Source organism: Watersipora subatra, chromosome 10, assembly GCF_963576615.1.
Source record: "Watersipora subatra chromosome 10, tzWatSuba1.1, whole genome shotgun sequence".
Lineage (NCBI taxonomy): Eukaryota > Metazoa > Bryozoa > Gymnolaemata > Cheilostomatida > Watersiporidae > Watersipora > Watersipora subatra.
The window spans coordinates 19,358,011-19,378,180 of record NC_088717.1 but is presented as its reverse complement, the minus strand read 5'-3'; the positions used below and the strand labels follow the sequence as shown (position 1 = coordinate 19,378,180).

At 37.3% G+C, this 20,170-nt stretch overlaps 1 protein-coding gene across 1 annotated transcript in view; it reads left to right on the top strand.

Moving 5' to 3' along the window:
- Positions 1 to 19,892, top strand: part of LOC137406842 (CD109 antigen-like) — a 36,176-nt gene extending 16,284 nt beyond the window's left edge. Inside the window, exons 10-28 of the mRNA XM_068093451.1 lie at positions 299 to 438; positions 1,775 to 1,882; positions 2,361 to 2,488; positions 2,791 to 2,911; positions 3,483 to 3,632; positions 7,212 to 7,359; positions 13,167 to 13,350; positions 14,789 to 14,903; positions 14,994 to 15,209; positions 15,594 to 15,722; positions 15,810 to 15,948; positions 16,052 to 16,228; positions 16,640 to 16,878; positions 17,157 to 17,412; positions 17,992 to 18,206; positions 18,368 to 18,514; positions 18,609 to 18,781; positions 18,960 to 19,113; positions 19,453 to 19,892. Coding sequence (XP_067949552.1) covers positions 299 to 438; positions 1,775 to 1,882; positions 2,361 to 2,488; positions 2,791 to 2,911; positions 3,483 to 3,632; positions 7,212 to 7,359; positions 13,167 to 13,350; positions 14,789 to 14,903; positions 14,994 to 15,209; positions 15,594 to 15,722; positions 15,810 to 15,948; positions 16,052 to 16,228; positions 16,640 to 16,878; positions 17,157 to 17,412; positions 17,992 to 18,206; positions 18,368 to 18,514; positions 18,609 to 18,781; positions 18,960 to 19,113; positions 19,453 to 19,665 — 3,152 coding nt within the window. The 3' untranslated portion in view covers positions 19,666 to 19,892. The remainder of the gene's footprint in view (positions 1 to 298; positions 439 to 1,774; positions 1,883 to 2,360; positions 2,489 to 2,790; positions 2,912 to 3,482; positions 3,633 to 7,211; positions 7,360 to 13,166; positions 13,351 to 14,788; positions 14,904 to 14,993; positions 15,210 to 15,593; positions 15,723 to 15,809; positions 15,949 to 16,051; positions 16,229 to 16,639; positions 16,879 to 17,156; positions 17,413 to 17,991; positions 18,207 to 18,367; positions 18,515 to 18,608; positions 18,782 to 18,959; positions 19,114 to 19,452) is intronic.
- Positions 19,893 to 20,170: the final 278 nt, after the last annotated feature.

The following is a 20,170-nucleotide window of genomic DNA, read 5'->3' as shown; positions in this document are numbered from 1 at the left end:
CTGCGCTTTCCATTATCACTCAGTTCTTTTTGTCTGTTATGTTGGTTTCCTGTTGTGTTTTGGCACAGAAGTATCCTATTTTTTATTAACATTCATATTCTCTCTTCTGGTCATTCACATCAAAAACTGTTTTATCTTCAGATGAAGGCTACAGCAATTAGTTAAACTCTGATTCTACGATACCATAGTTTACGGGCGTTGCTCCCACTGCTCAGTATAAATTTTTAACTTTAGACTATTAGTCTTTGAGGGCACACTTATTGCGACTTTATGTTTTATTGTTTGTTTTTATGTGAAGAAGATAGCTCGATTGGAGGTTTCTGGCATCATCTTCACTACATAACTAATTCTAAAGATGTGACTGTCAACTTTTCAAGCAATGGTCTTGCTGAGCTCTTGGTAGATGTTCCAGCTGGCACAGAGAGCACCACCATATATGTATGTCAGTACTTCTTCTTTATTTTACACAATATACTCTCCTCATCATAAGGAAACTGTCCTTCAGTGTATATGTATGTCAGTACTTCCTCTTTATTTTATACAATGTACTCTCCTCATCATAAGGAAACTGTCCTTTAGTGTATATGTATGTCAGTACTTCCTCTTTATTTTATACAATGTACTCTCCTCATCATAAGGAAACTGTCCTTCAGTGTATATGTATGTCAGTACTTCCTCTTTATTTTATACAATGTACTCTCCTCATCATAAGGAAACTGTCCTTCAGTGTATATGTATGTCAGTACTTCCTATTTATTTTATACAATGTACTCTCCTCATCATAAGGAAACTGTCCTTTAGTGTATATGTATGTCAGTACTTCCTCTTTATTTTATACATTGTACTCTCCTCATCATAAGGAAACTGTCCTTTAGTGTATATGTATGTCAGTACTTCCTCTTTATTTTATACAATGTACTCTCCTCATCATAAGGAAACTGTCCTTCAGTGTATATGTATGTCAGTACTTCCTCTTTATTTTATACAATGTACTCTCCTCATCATAAGGAAACTGTCCTTCAGTGTATATGTATGTCAGTACTTCCTCTTTATTTTATACAATGTACTCTCCTCATCATAAGGAAACTGTCCTTCAGTGTATATGTATGTCAGTACTTCCTCTTTATTTTATACAATGTACTCTCCTCATCATAAGGAAACTGTCCTTTAGTGTATATGTATGTCAGTACTTCCTCTTTATTTTATACAATGTGCTCTCCTCATCATAAGGAAACTGTCCTTCAGTGTATATGTATGTCAGTGCTTCCTCTTTATTTTATACAATGTACTCTCCTCATCATAAGGAAACTGTCCTTTAGTGTATATGTATGTCAGTACTTCCTCTTTCTTTTATACAATATACTCTTCTCATCATAAGGAAACTGTCCTTCAGTGTATATGTATGTCAGTACTTCCTCTTTATTTATACAATGTACTCTCCCCATCATAAGGAAACGGTCCTTCAGTGTATAGCCAGTGTTGCCATACCATATATCATTTATCTGTTTCTTTGTCTTAAAATAGGATAAATAGTAATTTTATATACATGTACATATACATGTTTATAAAATGTATATGTAGGCTACTATTGTTACTGTTACCTGATGGGTGAGGTCTAGGCATGAAGTCTGCCACTAGACACTTGCAAAGCAGCAATTTCATAACATTTTGCATTCTTATTTATACTTAAAGCTATATATATCTAATACACGCTGACTTTTTGCTTTGTTCTGCTTTTTCCTCAAAACAAATCTAGTTTTTACCGGTTTTACAGGCGAAGTACGATAACAAGGTCGGTGTGACAGCATCCAAGATTATCAAACAGACCAAATCTCAGAACAGCAATTTCCTGCAGCTGTCTTTAGATACCCTCAAACCTAAGGTAATCCTTGATAACTTTACTGAAGAGGCCTGTGTAACTCTGGTAAGAGAGTCTTAGTTAATTGCATTGTGCTTTCAGTATTCAGTATTTCAGTGCTTTTATTATTGATATCGTGTCCTTGACAATAGCTACTTTACAGATACAACAGTTAGCAACAGTTAAACTAAAGATATGGTAGTCATAGCAACTGCTAAACTAAACATGTAGTGGACTTAGCAACAGCTAAAGTACAGATACCGGTATATTAGTCTTCGCAAAGGCCAAACTAAAGAAATGGGGGCCATAGCAACAGTTAAACTAAACCCAAAGTTCCTACAGTTAAAATGTATAACAACTGTATGAAGTATCAAAATATGGAACAAATATATACAGACGTGAAATCATAAGGAAATATGCTACATGAGACTTGCTGATAACTCATAGTTGCTACAAACAAGGAGTTTCACCACAATTTGTATCTGTTTTGTTTGTAATGTAGGCTAATTCTGCGGCAACCTTTACACTGTCCACCACAAAATCTAGTCAAATAATTGACTACCAAATATGGGCGCGTGGTTCCATGATAACATCAGGAAGTATCATTGTTGATACCAAGTCTTCATTCAGGTACAGGTTTTGGTTTGGTTATTTAGATCTATTTCATGAGGTTCGATGTTTATACGATGAGACGATTGATGTGTATGCGATGAGACGATTGATGTTTATACGATGAGACGATTGATGTTTATGCGGTGCCTTTATATGATTGTTATAGAGTCTTTTCTCATACAAATTTTTGTTACGCTATAATTTCAGGTTTACTTTGTATTCTTAGTCTGATTTTCTTTCTCTCACCTTTCAATATCAATGAGCATCACAATTAGCCTGTTATGGTCATGTTTAACAAAGGTTTCTGTGTGCTTGTTCAGTGTAGGGATGCAAGCTGAGATGGCTCCTTCTGCTAGAATTCTTGCCTATGCTGTTGTCGATGGAGAACTGTTAGTGGACAGCTTGAACTTCAATGTAGAAGGTGCTTTTGACAGAAATAAGGTAAGTGATTCTAAATCTATTGAGTAGAGCTTTAGCTAGGCTAGCGGATGCTTCTTATATTTTATTTGAAGAGTTAATTATTAATTTTATGTGTTAATTATATAATGATAAGTGTGTCCAGGTGTAAGTATTAATTATATTGTCATATATATCCAGGTGTAAGTATCAATGATATTGTCATATATATCCATGTGTAAGTATCAATGATTATGTCATATATATCCAGATGTAAGTTTTAATTATATTGTCATATATATCCAGTTGTAAGTATCAATGATATTCTCTTATATATCTAGGTGTAAGTATCAATGATATTGTCATATATATCCATGTGTCAGTATCAATGATATTCTCTTATATATCTAGGTGTAAGTATCAATGATATTGTCATATATATCCAGTTGTAAGTATTAATTATATTGTCATATATATCCAGGTGTAAGTATCAATGATATTGTCATATATATCCAGTTGTAAGTATCAATGATATTGTCATATATATCCAGTTGTAAGTATCAATGATATTGTCATGTGTATTGTATATTATTGTATATAAGTCTGTATCTTTCAGGTTGCAGTCTCATACAGCAAGGAAAGTGCTCAGCCAGGTGAGAGTGTTGATGTACAGGTCACTGCAGTCTCTGGCTCTATGGTTGGTTTGCTGGCCGTAGACCAAAGTGTCCTGCTTCTGGCTGGAGGAAATGACATCACGCAAGCTGACGTATGTATCCTTAATGATTGGTGCAGTGTCTAATTTGATTAGTACAAGCTCAGATAACTCCCATACTATCACCACTTTCTACTTCATGAAACGTGCATATTTTGCCATATCAGCAAAGCTTTCTATCAAATTCTCATCAAGTAGTATTCAATAAGAAGCAATTCACACCAAAGGCATGTGTACTTTAGTTTGTCTATGCGCCGCAGAATTTGAGGCTTTCTATTATTGCTTTACACTAGTACACTGACGGTCCCGTGCACCTAAAAGACCACATGTAATAAGTATTCACAAAATTATTCCGTAGCAGTTTATTCCGCAGTTGGTTTGGGCATAGCTATTTACCTCATCTAGTTGTTCAACATTGATTTGTGCTCTGATACAAAGGCTGCGATGAAGACTTTGCCACAGTCTATTCACATCGCATGTCATTTGTAAAAGGATTTGTTTTTATAGAAAACAATTTTAGCGTCAGAGGATTGCATGACAACGTTTAATTGCTGCCAATTATGTATGGAGATGCTTATTGACTGTTACCTGTGAGGTGTTTCTGTGAGAGACTTACGGAATCCAATGTCATTTGGCAGCATTGAATTGCAGTCATTATTTAATTTTTTCACGCATCATTCTGGCATCCTACTACAGGTGTGTTGTAACGACACACCACAGAATAACAGCAGTTGCAGAAGCTGCGTGTTGATGCATAGATGTTTTAGTTGTAGGCAGGTTTCCATGCAGTTAGGTAAGATTGTATAAAACCTATCAGTTCTATGAGCATGAGCGCAGATGCTCGCACGCCCACGGACGCACACATGCTTGCACACATGCCCTCACACACGCTCACACACGCGCTTGCACATACACTGGACACTGAACACTTACACTGGACATACACTTGCACATACACGTTTGCACACAAACTCGCACATATGCTCACAGACACACACGCACACATGCTCACGCACACATGCTCACGCACAAACGCACACTCGCACACATGCTCACACACGCACTCGCACACATGCTCACACACACACACACACACACACACATGCCCTCACACACGCTCACACACACGCTTGCACATACACTGGACACTGAACACTTACACTGGACATACACTTGCACATACACGTTTGCACACAAACTCGCACATATGCTCACAGACACACACGCACACATGCTCACGCACACATGCTCACACACAAACGCACACTCGCACACATGCTCACACACACCCTCGCACACATGCTCACACACACGCTCGCACATATGCTCACAGACACGCTCACACACATGCTCACACACACACTCGCACACATGCTCATGCACACGCACACATGCTCACACACACACTCGCACACATGCTCACGCACACGCACACTCGAGAGGTGATAAAGAGATAACGAGATTTAAAATAAATAGATAGATAAAGATATCTTTGTACATGTACATTCCTTTTCTCATGAGCAAAACACTTTTCAAGACGCATCTATGCTTGCCTAAAGCCAGCTTTTTCTTTACTCGCAGAAGCTGTAGCCTATTTTTCTACTGACTTGAGCAGGAAACCAATAGAGAAATTTAGGAGTGATAGGAGTTTGTCAGCACCAAACTTTTTCCGCTGCTCGAATTCTTAATCCTCTACATAAGCTCTACTTAAGCTCTGCATACACTCTACATACGCTCTACATACACTCTACATAAGCTCTACATACACTCTACATACGCTCTACATACACTCTATGTTGTTGGATCATCAAGTATCATGAAAGTTTCAATCAAGCGAAATCTAAACCAGATTACAAAAATACATGTTTTTAAACACTTTCTGCCAAACCTTTTTTAAGCCCGAGTCATTTTAATTGTACAAAACAACAAGATTTTAGCAAATAATGCCTCGTATAGCAAACAGAGTTGTAAAGTTCAACTTGTTTTAATATGCACATACCCCATGGTTGAGCAGGTTTGGTTTACTAATAACTGTGGGCTTCACCACTCACATATTAGCTCATCTGTCAACTAGGTATCTGCAAATATTGAGCTGTCTTCACAAGTGACTCAATGTCTCAGTGCCTCATAGGCTATCAGTTAATAAAGTAGATTCAGCAACTAATGATAGTAACTACGAAGTCTCCATACAGTGATAGTGTAGTGACACCCGAGTGTGCCAGTGCTAAAACTCTACATCGGGCTGACAAGCAGCTCCTGTTTCCACAGGCGCTATAGTGGAGTGATGGTTGTGTGATGCCTTATGTCAAGATGTATGTTTGCATTTGAACCAACAGGCAAACAAGACCTATTTGTCCACGCAAGCGCAACGCCGTTGGTCGCTAAGGCCGTTTCCATGGCACAAAGATGGTACATCGTGCGGTGAATACGATTCCAAACAGCGGCGCTGAATCATTACAGAATGACAATGACAGGCTGCTTCCATGATGGCTTTGCAGTGCCATACTGGGTGCGTCTCTACGCCTGTCACTGTATGGACACTTAGTATATAATAAAATTGAGGTAACAGACTACATTGGCAGCAATAAAACTAAATACAGTTCTATTGTCAACAGCCAAGATAAACATAAGGTGATTTTGACAGCAATGCTAACATCTCCGTGACTTCATCAGGACCAGCAAAGCTAAATTAATGATGTAGCAGTTTTAGCAATGGCTAAACGAAAGTCATGGTGTTCTTAGAAGCGGCTAAATAAAGGATATGATGATTTTAACAACAGCTAAACAACGGTCATAGTGACCTTAGCAACAGCCAAGCTCAGGTCATGGCGCCCTTAGCAACGGATAAACTACAGATATACTACTCTTAGAAACAAGCAAACTAATGATATGGGGACCTTACCGAAAGAGGGAAGGAGTTTTTCATACAAATTGAGGAAAATAAAAGTATGTTGCTCTGTTAGGCCCATTGTATTTCACCCACAACAGACTGACGGTAGGCCTGTCTACTGTGTCAGTATATTGGAAAGTGTTAGGTAGTATACTGTAGGTGTATCAAGCTACAGTCAAGCTGCGACCAAGCAGCATATTACAAACATCATTTAATGCCAATTTTCACTGGATAGCTTTACCAGTGTCACGTTTTGAATGCTTAAAACCACTAACATAGCTTCATGCTTGTTCATAGATATTCAACAGAAACATGCTTGTCTATATATACTGCTACACTAAAAATTTTCTTTTCCTTCCTAGGCTTGAATCAAACATATCGTAAAACCTCTAACTAAACGCCATAGCGCTCGATTTTTCAACCCTTTTTTAATAGTGACAGTCAAATAGAGATGGCGTTCAGTTAGGGGTTTTTACAGTATTATATGTTCCTATAATAACATTTACTCCAGTATGTGACGGTTTGAATAAGAAGAAAATATATCAAAGTGGATTAACTTAATATATTATGATTTGAATGTACTACACGTACAGTTTTCATGTAGTATATATGTTGTGACACATGTGAAATGTGATTTAGCACTTTTCATGTCATGTTACAGAGCTGTTTTAGAGCTGTTGACAAAATGAATCCATTAAATCCATTTTTAAAGGACTTGTACATAGTCTCTACTCTTAATGTAGGTTGTGTCGCAGTTGCAATCTTATGACACTGTATCCAAACCTGTGGGCTTTTTCTGGTATCCATATGTCACAAGTGGAGAGGATACAAAGAAATTGCTGGACAATTCTGGGCTTTTAGCTTTGACTTCTGCAAAGGTGTATGAAGCAGGTAAGCTGTGAGACCTATTCAATAGACTGATTCCACTGAGCATAAAGTTTCTATTTTGCAAATAAAACATGTACTATGTCTTCTTTCTTCACTCTGATGTCTATTAATGTGTGTGATGCTCTCTCTACAGTACATCTCAACATCATCCATTGTAATAAATCCTATTTTGTCCTTGACTGTCTGTTAGTCTGCGTAAACGCGATGGGTTTCCACATTTTTGTTCCAATTTCATCCAAATTTCACAAGCATATGTTCCGAGCTTTCTGCCAGGTTAGTAAAACTATTTTTATTTTAAACTCTGTCTGGTTCCTGAGAAGCAGCCTCTTAAACACCCACCTGATGGCTATCTGGTTGAAAATGGATTGAAAATATTGATTGAAATATTGAAAATTGAAAAATCTGATTGAATATAAAAAATATCTTGGGCATAGCCGGACTTACTGCTAGTTACTATCTGAAGTCAAACCTCAACTTCCGATCACCTCAACATTTACATTTTCAACGTATCACTTTCAGAGTTTGTTAAAACACTGTAATCTTGTAAAGGAAAGTGAAGAAGCTTGTGAAAATAAAAATAAATTTTTGAAAAAGTATAAAAATATTTTCAAATATAAGCTAAACTATATAAGAATTAAGCTAAGCTATATAAGAATAACCTAGTTTACATGTATATCTAAGGCAGTTACACTGCATATCTGTGTTGCTACCTGCATCTCTGAACCTCCGCATTGCTCAGCACTTTCAGTTTTCTGTCTACCATAAAGTAACAATAAAGTTTTTATTTAATATTACTGCTTTATTCATTCATTCTTTTTAAAATTTAATTTAGTTTTTTGTATTTAGGTTTTCATAGAATTTTATGGAAGCCATGTGGTTTAATGCAATGTGTAATCAAGTACGTTAAGAAGGAAAATGAGAAAGTAGTGAAAAAGAGCGAGAAAGTAAAAGGAGCTGAAAATCAAAAACCAATAGTAACTACTCTTGGTTTTTGATTGATTTTTCTGCTATAGCACATAGCTGTGTAGTTAGTTGTGCTTGACATGCAGAAAAGTCTGTAACATGCCATACCCTTCTTGTATACACTTACTTTTAGAACATACTATCTTGACAAATAGGAGTAGTGAAGAGAGATTTTGCTTATAGGATCTTGAACTACCACTCATACTTTGTGTTGTATTTCTGTCAAGGTCATATGTTGTTATACTAATTTAGTAACATTTGATCTAGCCATATATTGCAATTCACTCTTTCTTATATGGTTAAATTGAATGTAATGTATTGTCCATTGGGTATAGATAAATGTAATGCTTGGTCTAATGTGATTAGATAGGTATAATGCTTGGTCTAATCCATTTGGATAAGTCTAATGCTTGGTCTAATGTGATTGGATAAGTCTAACGCTTGGTCTAATATGATTGTATAGGTATAATGCTTGGTTTAATTCGTTTAGATAAGTCTAATGCTTGGTCTAATGTGATTGGATGTCTAACGCTTGGTCTAATCTGATTGGATAAGTCTAATGCTTGGTCTAATGTGATTGGATAAGTCGAATGCTTGGTTTAATGTGATTTGACAGCTGGTTGCAAAGCCAATGGTCTGCAAAAGCTTCATGTACATTAGTTTGGACGTAAATAATCTAGAGATGTAACATGAAGCAAAAAATATAGGTAGCACAGTAGCTCATGAGAAAAGTATTTTTGAGGAGTTGTTAACAAAACTGTCTAATCAAGTTATAAACCAGGTTTTACATTGCTCATGCACTACCGAAAAACTCGCAAATTTTGTGTATTGACAGTATTCTCAACTTTCACATGTATAGCCGGTGATTCACACACCTTGATCATTGGGTGCAGGGGAAAAAGCAAGAGCAATATCATGCTTTTAGACACTTGGTTGCAGTCTGGCGTTGCATTAGACAACTGTACTAAATAAATCTGCAGAGTTGTCTTCTCGAATTTTTTTTTATTTTTATTCCAATTTTTCGCATTTATTTGTCTCAAATCATTTTTAATTTTTCTAAACACGTGGTTACAGTCTGACGTTGTATTGGATGACTATACAAAATACACCTGTTAGAGTTGAGTTGTGAACTTCTCAAAATTTCAGAACCAACTGGTGGATTTGGAGATATATGGCGAATACGCCCATTGGTTCACTTAAATGGATTCGCTAACGAGGCATTTGCAAAGGGTACTCTGGCTCCTAGGTTAATTGAGAAACAACGTCCTCCTCCAACTGGAGCTGCCCCTTCAAAAACAACAAATTCTGAAAGTGTATCTGTTCGCAAGGTGTTTCCAGAGAGCTGGCTTTGGTCTAATGTGACATCTGTGTGAGTTGAAAAATTGTATTAATTCAAATAAGCAGCATTAATTTAACTTAATCATTTATATAAGCTTTCTGATTAAAGGAAATAAGATTGAGAAGGCAAGTATAAACTGGATTAAATATGTATGTAAGAGATATTATAGTGAAGGGAAGACAGTTTGGAGAAAATAAAGGACAAAAAAGAAAAGATGGAGAGAGAGAGAAAAGAGGGAGTGTATTAGAGGAACCTGGGAGAGGAGGTAGTTTATTGGATGAGATAGAGTGGCGGAGTGAGGAGGAATAATAAGATTATGTTAAGGGACAGAGGTTAAAGGAAAGATTATGTTAAGGGACAGAGGTGAAAGGAAAGATTATGTTAAGGAACAGAGGTGAAAGGAAAGATTATGTTAAGGGACAGAAGTGAAAGGAAAGATTATGTTAAGGGACAGAGGTGAAAGAAAAGATTATGTTAAGGGGCAGAGGTAAAAGGAAAGATTATGTTAAGGGACAGAGGTGAAAGGAAAGATTATGTTAAGGGACAGAGGTGAAAGGAAAGATTATGTTAAGGGACAGAGGTTAAAGGAAAGATTATGTTAAGGGACATACGTGAAAGGAAAGATAATGTTAAGGGACAGAGGTGAAAGGAAAGATTATGTTAAGGGACAGAGGTGAAAGGAAAGATTATGTTAAGGGACAGAGGTGAAAGGAAAGATTATGTTAAGGGGCAGAGGTGAAAGAAAAGTTTATGTTAAGGGACAGAGGTGAAAGGAAAGATTATGTTAAGGGACAGAGGTGAAAGAAAAGATTATGTTAAGGGACAGAGGTGACAGGAAAGATTATGTTAAGGGGCAGAGGTGAAAGAAAAGATTATGTTAAGGGACAGAGGTGAAAGGAAAGATTATGTTAAGGGACAGAGGTAAAAGAAAAAAAGAAAGGGAGGGAATATAATAAGAAATGAAGAAAAACTAAACAAAACTAAAAGGGTATCTGTTGTGGTAGAGCAGTAAGATGAGTGAGAGACAAAGGAAAGCTCTAGAAGAAAAGCATGGGCGCTACAGTGAAAATTCTGTGTATAATAAACGGGTACTGTTCATGTTCACCATACTTTATGATAGTTTAAACACACTGGACCAGAGTCAGACTTTCAGAGCAATGGCTGCTACTGTTGACTATTACTGGATACCGACAGAAACCAGAAGGCAGTTGTTTCCATACAATCTATGATTAGAAAGAAAGAAAAGATTATGGAGCTTGCATCGATTCCATCAACTTTTAGGAGACACGAAAACCGTACTTTGTGCACAATTTACAGATATTTTGGATATACCTGGGCAAAATAATGGTACATACACCGAAAATAATAAACAATTCTTTGATTGCTATAAAATTTGAAATAATTCCTCCTTAGTTGAAAGACACATCAGGTATCAAACAAAAAACCAAAACAACTATTCTTTTAGTGTTTATGAATTGTGGTTGTCAAGGCCAGTTTTCTGAAACAGTCCAAAGGTTTGAGCTGATGCAAAAGCACTAGTAATGGCACAACTTGAGGAAGCTAATCTGTTTCCTGTCATTGAGGCTTACAGCGGATTGAAATCACTGGATATACAGACGAAACCCACATTTCGTGGTGAGTGAAAGAATGCCTCCATCCAAAGATGTTGAAGCAATTGCATATCTCGAAAACAGCTGACACAAAGTGACGTAATCGCCGAGGCCTCGATAGACACAATTTGGTGCCACGTAAATAGTCATGGCCATCAAAAGTGATTGGTATTAGGCTAGATCTTTTAAAAAATTGGTTCAACGGAACTTGTGGATAGTAAACACAGTTGTCAAGTGCCAGGACTGCTTGTTGGCTGCATAAGTTTGGCAAGTAGTGGTCAGTAACCTGAACGGAATTCCATCTTCTGCAAATGAAATTAACTGTTTTTGCTAGTAATTTTCTTAAATATACATTCAGCTGGCGGTATCTTGACGATGGCCAGAATTTAACGAGAATTTTTTTTCATCGGAACATTCTTGTTACATTCGGATCAAGGTTTGTAATTTTTGGAATAACTAGTTAGAGCTCGTTATAAATTTTGCTTCAAAACAAAAAACTTAAAATACCTTCATATAATCTACCCAAGCAATTCTACTGACTGGTGGTGAAAATTAGTTGGGCTTTGCTAAACAGCCACCAACTAGCTAAATGTTGCCAGCTACCACTCCAGATTTTTGCGCACTGTGCATGACATCAAAGAAAAATAGTAATTTTCTTGAATAACAAACTAGCCAAATGCCCGGCATTGTAAGGATAATAAAATAATTATACGATGCATTTGAGTAACTTATTTCGTAAGCTAGTAGGTTAAATCTTCACTAAAATATAGCCATGTTTGAAACCGGCTTAATAATTTTTACGTTGCGCATAACTAGGTAAAGATGAACTTACACAGAGATTTTATCAGAAAGTATCGATATTTTTTATCATCTGGCAATTGTTTTTGATGTTTGAGGTGATCTGATGGCCAGGATGTTTCAAGATTCAAATTTACAAAACTTGATCGCGATTAAAACGCTCAGATCAATCGAGAGTGATTATAACGATTATAAATGATTATAACGTCTATAATTGCAAAGATACTGACAGAACAGAGACGCGTAAGCGCTTCAACTTGAACCCAATAGCCGATTTTAACTATCGATGATAACAACTAGTGATGTCATTTTGCACGTAGTTTTCTTGCGAGCATTGTAAACGTGATCAAGTTTTATCAATTTTATTCTTGAAACATCCTGGCAGTCAGATCATTTCAAACAACAAAAAACAATCATAAATGATAGAAAAATACTGATACTTTCTGATGAAATCTACAAAAAAGGTTTTTAGATTCAACTTTAATAACCCCAAGCGCTTTAAGTGTGAGTATTTTAACTGATGTGATGAATATTTTCACTATTATTGGTCGCCACCATCAGCTGAACGCCTAGCCAAATGGGTGAGCTTGCCGCCTCCAGAACTGGAGGTTCTGAGATCTAAACCTTTCTTTGATGGTCGAACTAACACAAACAATTCCACCGAATAAAATACAAACATTGAAAGTTATATATATAGATGTATATATAACTGTATCAGTCAACCTCTGTGTTTTCAGTCACTAAAACTGATTTCACTAGTAGGTTCAAACTTTATGTCCGTTTATAAGATGTTTAGACCAAGGTCTATAATATGTTTGTATTGCTACTAATTCGGCTTACAGAAGTCGAAACATTTGAGGAGTTCGGTAATGCTGGTTTTTATTGATATAAACATGATACAGGAGTAGTACACTTAGTGTTAGTAACAAGACGCATAAGCACAGTTGAGTAAGACAAACAGATCTCTGGCTGTTGAAAAGGTGCCAAGTTATGCAAATACATGTACATTCATATTTTGCTGCGCAGAGCGGGAGTAATCTGTTGAGTATTTGCTTGAGCGGTTTATACTTTGAGTTTTTAATATTTTCGATTTATTCCAGATTATGATTATCGTGACTATTGGAGGCCACCTGCGATGATTGATGGGCTTAGGCTTCCCACCGGGGCTGCTCCTCCCACCGGGGCTGCTCCTCCCACCGGGGCTGCTCCACCCCGTGCTGGAAATCCTGAAATTGTCCGGAAAGTTTTTCCTGAAAGCTGGCTTTGGTCTAATGTAACATCTGTGTAAGTAATAAACGGGGAATTAAAAGATTAAAAGGACAGGAGAGCAAAAAGAATGACAAGGAGGGGTATAAATAAAAATGAAAAAGATAAAAACTAAAGGGTGCACCATAAAAGAGATATGGGAGGATGCACGAAAGAATGGAGAAAAAAATGCAATTACTGTAGATTGGAATAAAAAATGAGGGAGAGGTGGGAACATCCTAAAGGAGAGAAAAAGGAAATAGAAAAAGGGATGAAATGGGAAGATAAATACGGAGCATATTAGAGTGAGATTGAAAGTATTGAGTGTTATGGATGAGAGATGTTGTCTACAGCAGCTTGATTTTAGTACTTAATAGTATACTACAATAACTCACTGTTAGTACTTACTAGTATACCACACTAACTCACTGTTAGTACTTACTATTATACTACAATAACTCACTGTTAGTACTTACTATTATACTACACTAACTCACTGTAAGTACTCACTAGTATACTATACTAGCTCACCGTTAGTACTTACTGGTATAGAACACTAGCTCACTGTCAGTACTTCCTAGTATAGTACAATAGCTCACTGTTAGTACTCGCTAGTATGGTACACTGGCTTACTGTTAGTACTTACTTGTATACCACACTAGCTCAGTGTTAGTACTTATTAGTATACTACACTAGCTCAGTGTTAGTACCTATTAGTATACTACACTAGCTCACTGTTAGTACTTACTAGTATGCTATACTAGCTCACCGTTAGTACTTACAGGTATAGTACACTAGCTCACAGTCAGTACTTCCTAGTATAGTACAATAGCTCACTGTTAGTACTCGCTAGTATGGTACACTGGCTTACTGTTAGTACTTACTTGTATACCACACTAGCTCAGTGTTAGTACTTATTAGTATACTACACTAGCTCAGTGTTAGTACCTATTAGTATACTACACTAGCTCACTGTTAGTACTTACTAGTATGCTATACTAGCTCACCGTTAGTACTTACAGGTATAGTACACTAGCTCACAGTCAGTACTTCCTAGTATAGTACAATAGCTCACTGTTAGTACTTGCTAGTATAGTACACTGGCTTACTGTTAGTACTTACTGGTATACCACACTAGCTCAGTGTTAGTACTTACTAGTATACTACACTAGCTCACTGTTAGTACTTACTAGTATGCTATACTAGCTCACCGTTAGTACATACAGGTATAGTACACTAGCTCACTGTCAGTACTTCCTAGTATACTACATTAGCTCAGTGTTAGTACTCACTAATATACTACGCTAGCTCAGTGTTAGTATTTATTTTCCAACTTTTCCTTTTCTGCCATTATAATTGATATTTCACCTTATCATCATATTAATGACTTAATAATTTATTAATCTGGTTGATATAAAAACAATCGTTGCATATATTTTTAAAGATTTTTTTAAACAAATCATTTATTTATTATTAGAAATGGTCAGGTGGTGGTAACTACTACAGTCCCTGATACTATCACTTCGTGGGTAGCAAGCGCCTTTGCTGTATCCGATATAGCTGGTCTCGGGGTCTCTCCAGAAACTGCTAAGGTATGTACATATTCCCCATTTAACATTATGCAGAATTGTGTACTTCAGCGCTATCTACGCACAAGCGGAAGGTTTCTATTTATGTTTCAGATGAGAGTCTTTAGACCTTTCTTTGTTTCTCTCAATCTACCGTATTCAGTGGTTAGAGGTGAGCAGCTCGTTCTTCAAGCCATAGTTTTCAACTACTTGGACAGGGATGCAAATGTTACAGTCACACTTCCAGAGTCTGATGAGTACAGGTCTATCGTAATTGACGTCTCCGGTTCCACAAGAAATGTCAAGCGACAGGAAGCTGTCACAGTTTTGGTCAGACACAATTATTGTTTCACTGTAGTCTCTTTAGCTGCTTGCACTGAATGAATCCGTAATAACGTCTAGCTGACGTTTGTCACTTTCTAGCATGCATTTTCACTCACCCACAATGCAAACCCAAGATATGCAAACCCAAGATTGTGTTAAAGTTTGACATATTGAAGTCATGTTTAGAAGAGCATTTAGAACCTAATTTATAAACTCTAAGCAGTTTTTTGTCGTTACTTTGACTGGCATAACATGATAAACCTTCTAGACTGTAAGACTCTACTACACTTTGCTTTTAACGAGTCCTACTTCCTTTTTCTTCAGTAATCGTAGCTGTTGTAACTACTTATACAGGCTTAGAGAGATCATTCTGGCTTTGGTATATTGTAGGCAGTGGCTAACCGTGGCACCACCATCTCCTTCCCTATAGTACCCGTAACAATTGGTTCAATGAAGGTCAAGGTCACCGCCACCACCCCTGGAGCTGCTGACGCTGTTCAGAGAGTTCTGCTAGTTGAGGTCTGTTATGGGTAATATCTCTCAATAAACTTCTCATATGTCATTTAGGTCATATGATTGTCATTCCTGTGTCTGAACTAACTGCAGGCTGAAGGAGTGCAGAAGGAATACAACCAAGCTGTACTCATTAATCTGAGCAACAGCTCTTTCTTCACAGAAACTCTGGCTATAGACTTACCTTCTAACGTTGTCAGCGATTCAGTACGGGTAGAGTTTTCTCTCATTGGTAAGCGTTCATTATATTAAAGAACTTGAATTTAATTGAATAGGAGTTGCACTCTCTACACAAAATAGTGGTATTTATTCCAGCTGGTTGCTGTATGATGTAGGGGATGTCATGGGACCCGCTTTGACTGGACTCGATAAGCTTATCAGGATGCCTTATGGCTGTGGAGAACAAAATATGCTCAACTTTGCTCCCACAATTTTTGTTACTGAGTATCTCATGCAGACCAATCAACTCACAGCTGAAACTAAGACTAAGAGTTTGGGATTCATGGAGAAAGGTCTGTGGTGTTTATGTGAGAGGAGTTTAGAAACTTAGGCTATTGTCTCTGCGCTATAACAGATATTGGTTTACGTACATCATTACCAGACAGTCATTGGTCAGAGGCATTTCATCCTAACACAAGATAAAGAGTGTTAGAGAAATAATATTTATCTATATATTACAAGATATGATATAACCCACCTGCGCTGTTTCGTCACTATTAGATATATAAGGTGTCACACCTAGATTTTCACTTTCTGTGCGCCTTTTTAAAACAAGGAGCCAACTCATAGCTGTACTGTCTTGTCACTATTAGGTATATAAGATGTCACACACGTTTTCACTTTCTGTAAGCCCGTTCTAAAAATAACTCTTGGTCCCTGACTGAAAATATGTGAGGATACTGATAAATAAAATTCAACTGCAGGTTATCAGAGAGAACTGACCTATCAGAGAGAGGATGGTTCATTCAGCGCATTTGGGCAAAGTGACCGTTCTGGAAGCATGTGGCTAACAGCTTTTGTAGTCAAGTCATTCCAACAAGCGAAAAGCTTTATTTTTGTGGACGAGGAGATAATTTCAAAAGCGGTTGACTGGATAATCAGGAGGCAAAATTCTGATGGGAGTTTCCCAGAACCTGGTCACATCATCCACAAGGGAATGACGGTGTGTTTGTATAACTTTTTACTGGTATTGGTAGTCATAAAAAATAATCTAATAGGATTGCGGAGGAGTCGGGATAGTGAATTGTAAGTGGTAGTAATAGACAGTTCATAAACTGAAACATACGATGGTAGATGTGGTATGTTAGTATCACTAAATAGAAATGTAGCACAAATGTAGAAACAAACAAGTTTGGGATTAAGGAAATAGAATTGTTTACTCTCATCATGATACCATTGACATACATAACCATTATTCCTAATATTTGATTCTAATAACAGGGTGGTGGAGCCAGTAGCAATGTAACGTTGACAGCGTTTGTCTTAATTGCCATATCAGACATTCCACAAACCTCTTCAGCCGCGTCAGCAAATCTTGCAAGAGCTCAGAAGAAAGCGCAGGTTTATTTGGATAGCCACGTTTCCGCTCTCTCTGATCCCTACAGTCTCGCACTGTTTTCCTATGCTCTTTTCAAGGCTGGCAGCTCCAATGTGGACAGAGCTTTTCTTCCTCTTGAAATGCTGGCCAAACATGAAGGTATGAGGATAATAATTTTTATATAGAACCAAGGGTTCTAAAACTAATCTTTATATCAATTTTACATTTAATTATTTAATCATTGTAATATAATTTATGGAAAATAATTTATTAGTTTGATTATAGTCTGGTCAGCCATTTTGGTAAGTATATTATCTTTGCTATAGTAAGAGCTATATTCATCTGTCAGTCCGTCGCTATGGTTGCGGGTTGAGAAAAATGATTGCCTCATTCAGGATTTGAACCTGCAGCATTCACGCGCAGCCAACTGTACTAACCATTCACCTTCCACGTTGCTCAAATTACTGTGCACTTATTTTCTGTGTTTTATTAGCATCACTAGCATACCTGACAATCTCTTGCAGCACATCGGACTACCGGGGTACTAGTTCATTAATAATAAAACTAGCAAAATATAATACATAATACAATAATATATATAAAAAATAATATAGCAAATATTTAGCTTCAAAAAGGTTCAGACTAAATAGAGTTGTCTTATCGCACTTTTTACTTCTTTCTACATCTACTACTCTCTGCATTGATCTATGATTGTTTTAAGAACTCAGTGTATATTAGGTGGAATGCAATACTGGCACCAGCCCCAACCTACTCCTGCAACCAACAGCAAAGCATGGAGGGCTCCACACCAGCAGGGTCGAGCTATTGACATAGAGCTGGCTGGTTATGTACTGCAGCTGGTCACAGAGAGATCTGGTGTCACAGAAGCGATGCCTATCCTTAAATGGATTTCATCTCAGAGAAACAGCAATGGTGGCTTCTCATCAACTCAGGTTTGAGTCACTAATCCTATTTTTTCACTCCTTTTCAAAATATGCCTAGCTCTTGTATCTACACACTAAAGCTATGCGTCTGTGCGTGTCGAGGTCTGATGTGAATACATCTATGAGCTACTCTACATGAGCTAATATCATGCCTTTTCTACTGTTTCTAGGATACAGTTGTGGCATTACAAGCACTCGCTAAATATGCCAAAGTAGAATTTGGATCAAATAATATGACTGTGGATGTTGCAGCAGCAGGACAAACCAATTCCTATAGCATCAGCTCTTCCAATGCTCTTTTGTTGCAAAGTCGGGTGGTTAGTAGTCCTTCCTACATTCTTGAGACAACCCTCAGCCAGTGTATTCAATGCTCATCAGGTATCACATATTATGGATCTGACATGTTTCTAGTTGGATGCTGATACCAAGTCTGTGAGCATATCAGCCAGTGGCTCAGGAGTAGCCTTAGCTCAAGTTTCTGTCAGTTACAATGTGGAGGCATATGAACAAGAGCCCGCATTTGACACCGTAGCCACTATAATCAGTGAGTCAGACAATAGGATTACAGTGAGAGTCTGTACCAGGTTAGTTATGACTAACGTAATATTCTGGTTGGAGCTTTACAGCTTTGCAGCAGTTTTCATAGTGAGGAAATGTACTTATACAGATATCTCCGTAAAGGAATATTATACTAGTTTAAATTCAATACAGTCAGTGCCATATAAGACTGGTGAGGTGACAAGGGATGTGTGTGGTTACTAGGTGGTTGCTGGGTGGTACAACAGGCATGGCTGTTAAAGAGATCGGTATACCGAGTGGTTTCACGGCTGACATTGAGGCACTTGAAATGGAACGCTACGACGGAGTGAAGAGAATTGAAGAGGGTGACAGAAAGGTTATTCTTTATTTTGATGAGGTAAGAGCACCTGTTGGACTTTCACTGTTGTTGGACTATCTTTCTAGCGAGTCTGTGGTTGTTTATTTGTTGTAAACTTCAGATGTCCATATATGGTAACTGTTTAAGGTGTATTCTGTTTACTGAAGGAAGTTCATAAGTATGTTTATGGTATGTTAACATACTACTTATAAATTACGAACTTTTCTAAGGAAGAACGCTCACAAATTAACAATCACTTGCAAACATCGGAAAAACACGCATAATCACTTGCAACCTTTTAAATTGCTCAAAAAAACAACAGTTGTGACCAATTATAGACATCTAAATATATATTATTTAGTTTCCCTGTTATTACAGCTTACAAGCGAGGAGAAGTGTGTAGAGGTCAATGCTGACAGAACAGGATTAGTAGCTAAGGCTAGGCCAGTTGCTGTAAAGGTCTATGATTATTACGAGCCTGAGAACCAGCAGACCATCTTCTACTCGAGCTCCCGTCTCGGTAACATCAACATTTGTGATGTATGTGGAGATAACTGCGAAGGATGTTTCTCTTACTGGAAAAGAAAGTGAAGACCGAACTTGCTAAAACATAAAACACAAATCTAAACGTAATTTACAAATAGTAGCTATGTAGATCTTCTGTTTTTATATAATCTCTAGTAAATACAATTTCTTGCAATCCATTTTGCACATTTCGAACTTTGCATTACAAGCTTCTCTAATGTTCAGCTTCTATGTTGAACTGCCATTTTGGAAGCATTTATGTTACGACTTCCTGTACACTATCAAAGAATTTGCATATGCAGTCAAAAATGGGTACTCTTATAAAAAAGGACGCGTAAGCAGAAGAGAGGTATTATACTGAATGTCAAGAGCTTCACTCTAAGCTAATGACTACATACCCTTTAGACATGGGGTGCAGTGTGAAATGTGTAGAAACAGGAAACAAATGGAGGTTCTAGAAGAGAGAAGTAGCCGAAAGATTGGAGTTGCACGGGTATCAAAAAACTGCTTATAAACAGTGGCAGGTAATGTAGTTACCTTCCACTTGCCATTAGCCTGGCACATTGCCAAT